Below are 6,575 nucleotides of genomic sequence, written 5' to 3'. Positions count from 1 at the left end.
ACACACGCGAGACAGATAGAGGAAACCAAACAGATATAAAACCATGACAAACTCTGCACATGCAGTGACTAAGGGGAAAATAGCCAAGGCTGTCAAGATTAAATTTCTTATTTACATTTCTTTTGTTTGCCTCTTAAAGATCTCTTTTCTTTTTTCTTGCACAATTACTCTTACAATTACTAATTTGCAACTGCATAAGCTAATTTGTAAATAGTTTTTAACAATTAAGATATACTGTACTTGCTTCTGCCTGTGGAAGGAGTATGCTGAATGGTCTTTATTGCAACCATTCTCATCTGGTCAAAAGGTCTGCACTAGCGATGGCATTTATAGTGTAGCTCTTTGTGCACAGCTTTCTCTGGCAGGTGAAAAGATGCAGCTGGCAACTGTAACCTTGGCAAATGCAGAGGCAGCTAAAAGTGGCAAAAAGAAGTGCAACAATTATAGTTGGTAGAATATGGGGAAACCCACCCCCTTAAAAAAGGAAATAAAATATAAAACACAAAAAAGGACCATGAACGTAAACAAAGCAACAGTGTCCTATACCTGGGAACAGCACCTGAAAAGCACAGCCCCATAATGGCACAGCAGGACTTTTTTTTTACTTGTTTACCCTTCTGTTTACCCTTTTGTCACTTTTTGTTTACCCTTTAATACTAAACTAACAATACTGTAATTAAGAGAATGCTGTGGTAAAATTCTCCACAAGATGCTGAGATCAAATACACAATTTAATTGTAAACAATAGCAGTAGCAACAACAAATTGATTTTCACTGATACTTAAGTATAGTACAGGTAACTTGGCAATGGAAATATGGATTGTGGGACTCCAGATTTAGAAATGTACAGTAACCAAATGTCTTTCACTGCTAAACACAGACAAGAAAGAGAAGAAGAAAGAAAGAAAGAAGAAGAAAGAGAAAGAAAGAGAAAGTAAGAAAGAAAGAAGAAAGAAGAAGAAAGATAAGAAAGAAAGAAGAAAGAAAGAAAGAAAGAAAGAAAGAAAGAAAGAAAGAAGAAAGAAAGAAGAAAGAAAGAAAGAAAGAAAGAAAGAAAGAAGAAAGAAAGAAAGAAAGAAAGAAAGAAGAAAGCACCAGAATTCACTGGGTTTGAAACTAGGCCTGCTCTGAATTTAAAGACTATAATGATAGTAATGCAACAGATTAGAGTTTATTATAATGTTTTTATTTATTTATTTGCAAGTGATTCTTTTTTTCTTTTACAACACAAAAATCTGCTGTTTTTTTAACAAATGTTATATAACTAAAGTCAGGGCTTTGTGTAGTATTTAGAATTTTGTATTTCTGTAAGTTTTACATACAGGTTATAACTTGTTGGGAGTCACAATGCTACTTTCAGAAAGAAAAACTTGTGGTTAGGATTAATAAACAACATTCGGCTGTGGTGCTAATGTTAAACACAGTGTAGTGAAGACTGTTTATGTAAAATGATGGGCCATGGTCTGATTTCCTTAAATCTAGTCACGGCTCTGCATCCAGGCAAATCTGAGAGTAGATTTGGCACAAGCTCATTTCCCTTCTATGCAAATTGAACATGGAAATGGAAATATGTGGGTTACGTTTGAAACAACATAATTTCATTATCCCTTACTGGTCAGAACAACGGCTGTACCAGCACTTCACCAAAACCAGGATGTATTAATCCCAGTTCTAAAACAAAACACAACTGCTAGATACAAATACTCAGCAAACACAAACACACACAAACATGGATTTATTAAGTGCTTCCCCTGCTGCTCCTGTCTGACAATAATATGAAACCTACCACTCTGAAACCTAACTGACCAGAACTGTCATGGAGAAGGAATCTGCTACAAATCAATGTCAAAAATCTATGGACATCACTGGACTAGTAATCAAAAGGTTGCTGGTTCAATTTCCACTAGCGCCAAGTTGGCACTGTTGAGCCCCGTTTAGCAAGTTTAACCCTCAATTGCTTGCATGGATTTCTGTATGTCATTTCCAATAAAAGCCTGTAAATGTTAAATGCATTCTTTCTTAGTGCTTTAATGGATTTAAAGGCTATTTTTACAGAATTACATTAAGCTTACTTACTAGAATAAGCGTACTGGTTTCTCATGTCTCATAATGACATCAGATCCTCTTTAAGGGAGATGTGGTTATTTTCTTCATACAAATTAAGTTGTAAAAATGATACTACCACAAACCCCGCTCTTATAAACAATTAACGGTTCGCAAAAAGCAAATTGTGTTCATTGTTTTAAGTGGTGGCATATATATATATATACTGTATATATATATATATACAGTATATATATATATATATATATATATATATATATATATATATATATATATATATATATAATATTTATATATTTTTATAAATATCGCAATCATATTGTTGCACTGTTTTTTTACTGATTTAATAGATCTTTCATTAAATTATTATTTTTGTTAATATTTACTATTTATATAAAACGTTTTAAATAAACTGTCTAACTTGATTAAAAAAATATTTCTGTTCCTATTTTTGTGCTTGTGTTTCTCTTAATTGTTTCAGATTAAACAAAATTTAAAATATGACAAAAGACAACCTAGAGGGTCATACAATACAGTTTTAATAATCATTACATTTCTTAAATAAAAAAGTTGTCCATCACCAACTGGCCATTAGTTCCTCAATCAACAAGTAAACCACATTCATTAGATTGGGTTGAATTAGAAGAGACACACCCAGGCTTAAATACTGGCAGTCATGTTGGTTCTAAACATCACTTCAGTGAAACATTTCCATCAATGTGTAACAGGTTAAAAGGTCTCCAAGCAGCACACTATGCCACAATCTAAACCAGTTCCGGTTAAAGATGAAAAAGAAAGTCACTGAAAACCTATATTTCAGTCTGAGAAAGTTCACAAAGCCATTTCTAAGATCTCAGGACTCTAGTGAACCTAAGTCAAGGACTTTACCTCTAAATGGAGAAAGCCATATTTCCATATTTTTATACAAGTATCTGGCCTACAAAATATTTCCTAAAGCACATGGAGAACTTAGACCAGATAAGATCTCAACATTTGGGTTTCCATCATTAGAAAGAGTCAAGGCAAAAATGTGAGGAAAGGTACAAGGTAAAACCAAGCAAACAAAAAATAAAGGCTCATCTCACATCTCGCAAACCAAGAAGTTTTAAAAAGGCATTTCACAACAACTACATCAGGCCTGGGAAACTTGCTATAATTCATAGAGCTAAGAATTCTGCTTTTTACTAGAACAATCTGAAGAAAGACATCCGGTTATTAGTCTATGATCCAAAACTTAAGCGCAATTGGTTTACAAATCAAGACAACAAGTAGATCTCTAAGTGGCTTAAAAGAAACAAAAAGAAGGTTTGGGAAAGGCCTTAAACAGACATTTCCATGTTGCTGAATTAAAGCAATTCTGCAGTGAAGAGAGGGATAAAATTCCTCTACACCAATGTGTAAGACTGATTGCCAGTTGCTGCTTTAGATTTTTATGTCTATTTTTAAAAGGGACTTTTCTGTGCTGATTTGTGGACTCAAATGTTTGTTTGTTTTTTTGATCATGTATCATGCTGACATTTTTGTGCATACTTTTATACACCTTTTGTGGGTAAATTTGTGCCACACAGATGCAGCCATACCCTAAAGCTGAAAGCTAAAAAAAAATTAACATGGGTCATTGGCCTTTAAATAGTCAGCTTAAAAAAATATATATATATAATAAATAAAATAAAATAAAAATAAAAAAATAAAAAAATATATATATATACAGTATATATATATATATATATATATATATATATATATATATATATATATATATATATATATATATATATATATATTTGAAATTTGTATTTATATAAAATTCAAACAAAATAAAAAATCATCTATTAGTCAATATCGTTTTTTTGGGTGGTGGATTACCTCATATGGTTTAAAACTATATTGTTTACAGTAAAGGTCATACTCAAAACTGCAATCCAAGTTGCAAGTGGGACATTTTTTAATCATTTGTGGGATGGTATATAGAACCATCCCACAAATGATTAAATAATTTGGTTTTAATTAATATTGTACAATATATCACCTACTATGGTTTAAATCCAAAATGCCGGACACAAGTTGGTATTTTTAAGCCCAGAATAACAGATGCAATGGTATGGCGTAAATACTGTTAGTGCTGTAAAGCAGAGGGGATGGGCCACACTGAGGTTTATAGCATGGGGGGGTCTGGCGTTTTGGTCACGAACATCTTTATTGGGCCCCTTATATCTGTACATATGCAAATGTACACATTTGGATGGTTTCAAAAGTTAAAGGAACATGCTTTACAAGCTTCCTATGCACATTTGAAATCAGTCCGATCCATATTTTTTGGCACTTTTGTATGGGGGGGGGGGGGGGGGGTATGGGCTGGGGGGAGATTATTCTGCACACGGGTCCATGTCAAGTATCAGTGTTTGCAGTTAGATAGAGCGCAGTTAAATTGTTGCGTGCGTTTGCGCACACGCAGACTGGTAATAACGATCCAGAGGCGATTTTGAGCTGTTAAATCGCGCAACAGTCTAATTTTTATTAGGCAAACCAAATGCATTCTGCTCCACTGACCTTTAAACTGCACGCAAATCAGATAAAGCAACTCGTAATTGAGATTTAATGAGTGATAATTAAATCAGGGTTGTAGTGAAGCCAGGCGGACCCATACGCACTTTTTACAAGCTGTTCTGGTAAACAACCACATATTTAGGCTTCGCACAGTATAAACACGCAGTAACACATCACACCACCCCACTAATTTAATCTAATACATAATCAGACCTACCTGATCTGCTGCTCCGGAGCTTCGGGTGAATTCCTCGCTGTCAGATTTGGAAGATCCTTCTCTGTCGTCCACCACTAAATCCATGGGCATCTTTCCTTTCAGACAGCTAATATACCGGTTACAAAAATTATCACACAGCTCGTGAACCTGTGTAAAAACGGCACGGTCAGTTTCATTCATACATCCATTCATTTATTCGTCATCTGTAACAGTTGAATCGAGGTCCAAGTTGCAGTGGGTTCGGAGCAACAAGACGTGGACACAGCATGGACAAAGTGCTTGTTCATCCTAGACAGTCGTTAAAAAGCTGCAGTATTTAACTTTTTTTGAGGAAGCCAAGGGAGAAAGAATAATTTGTCATTCCCCTTGGGAAGCAATATTTGTCATTTTAAAGCTGTCTGATTATATCTATACATTAAAGTTTTTAAATCCTATATGATCATGAACTGACATCACAGCTTTCACATTTTACTCACTATCATCACATTAATCTGTACATTATTTATGTAATAATAATAATAATAATAATAATATATGACTAGTGTGAATGGTGGAGCGGGTGCAGGACAACAATATGATACCTAGCGACCTAGGCTCGATCCTGGCCTCTGGCCACTGTTTAAAGGTTTGGCATGTTTTTCAAGTCTCCCCGCGCGTGATGCCCTGCGATATATGGGTAACATGGGCCAAGGTGTGTTCCTGGTTTGCAATCAGTGTTTCCGAGTAGTGCCGGACCCACCGTAATTCTGACCAAGATGAAACGGTTACTAATAATGAGAACATAAATACGAATAAAAATACCTTTTCCAATTCTAGCAGATGAAAGCGTAGCACTTGTATAGACTGCACCATCTATAAAACAAAAAACGCGCAAGTTGATCAGTTGACTTTTTGAAATACAAGTTTTTGTAATGTGCGCAGAAACGGAATGCACGGAATTTACCAGATTATCCAGCTCTGGGTTGGGTGTAAAATAAGGCTTCTGTGCCCTAATCTGAAATAAAAAAAAAATAAAAATAAATATCAACAGTAAAAGGACGGCGCGCAAACTATGCGTTTGAATTCAGCTCAGCATCGCGCTATCGACATGCGTCATTTCCAACACATTTTATAGTTGCTGTAATTGAATCTGGACAGAGTCAGACTGGAGGAATGTGGACCTGTTTTGAAAAGACGCTAATGTCCTCGTCGAAGGAGGCGGATGAACAGACATCAGCAGGCAGACCTTGGCTGAGGCCGCTTTCTCTCGGTGTGCATGTCGCTAATTCACATTTCTCAAACACCAGCGCAAGCAGCGGAAACAGCGGGTGTCTGCAACGAAAAAATCATCTTCATCATCATCATCATCATCAACAACAACCTATAATAATAATAATATGTTTAATATCGCTGTTAGAGGAAAAAGGTGACTCATCTCATTTGCTTCAATTAAATATTCCTTCATACATTATGTGTAAATATATTAATAAAAACCGATACCGATTTATACATCAGACTTAATTATGTATATATGTATATTTTAATAAAAACAGTACCTGTTTATACATCAGATTTAATAATGTATATATGTATATTTTAATAAAAACAGTACCGGTTTATACATCAGGCTTAATTATGCAAAAACGTAGCATAACAGCAAAATAAATGTAGTTACCAGAAAAAAATGAAAGCAAAAATCACATAAAACTGAACGAAAACGAGAAACTAACTAAAAACAAACAGAACAACCACCAGTTTAATTTTCAAT

The 6,575-nt window shown here is 34.7% G+C and overlaps 1 protein-coding gene across 1 annotated transcript in view; it reads right to left on the bottom strand.

Moving 5' to 3' along the window:
• The window catches only part of meis1a (Meis homeobox 1 a), a 40,497-nt gene that overhangs the window by 29,992 nt on the left and 3,930 nt on the right, over positions 1-6,575 (bottom strand). The window contains exons 3-6 of the mRNA XM_063010871.1: positions 5,989-6,139; positions 5,772-5,822; positions 5,630-5,680; positions 4,829-4,975 (exon numbers count right to left, since the gene is read on the bottom strand). Of these exons, the coding sequence (XP_062866941.1) occupies positions 4,829-4,975; positions 5,630-5,680; positions 5,772-5,822; positions 5,989-6,139 (400 nt within the window). The remainder of the gene's footprint in view (positions 1-4,828; positions 4,976-5,629; positions 5,681-5,771; positions 5,823-5,988; positions 6,140-6,575) is intronic.

This window comes from Trichomycterus rosablanca, chromosome 15 (assembly GCF_030014385.1).
Source record: "Trichomycterus rosablanca isolate fTriRos1 chromosome 15, fTriRos1.hap1, whole genome shotgun sequence".
NCBI classification, from domain to species: domain Eukaryota; kingdom Metazoa; phylum Chordata; class Actinopteri; order Siluriformes; family Trichomycteridae; genus Trichomycterus; species Trichomycterus rosablanca.
The sequence above is the reverse complement of the archived record's forward strand: the minus strand, read 5'-3'. Positions and strand labels throughout refer to the sequence as shown.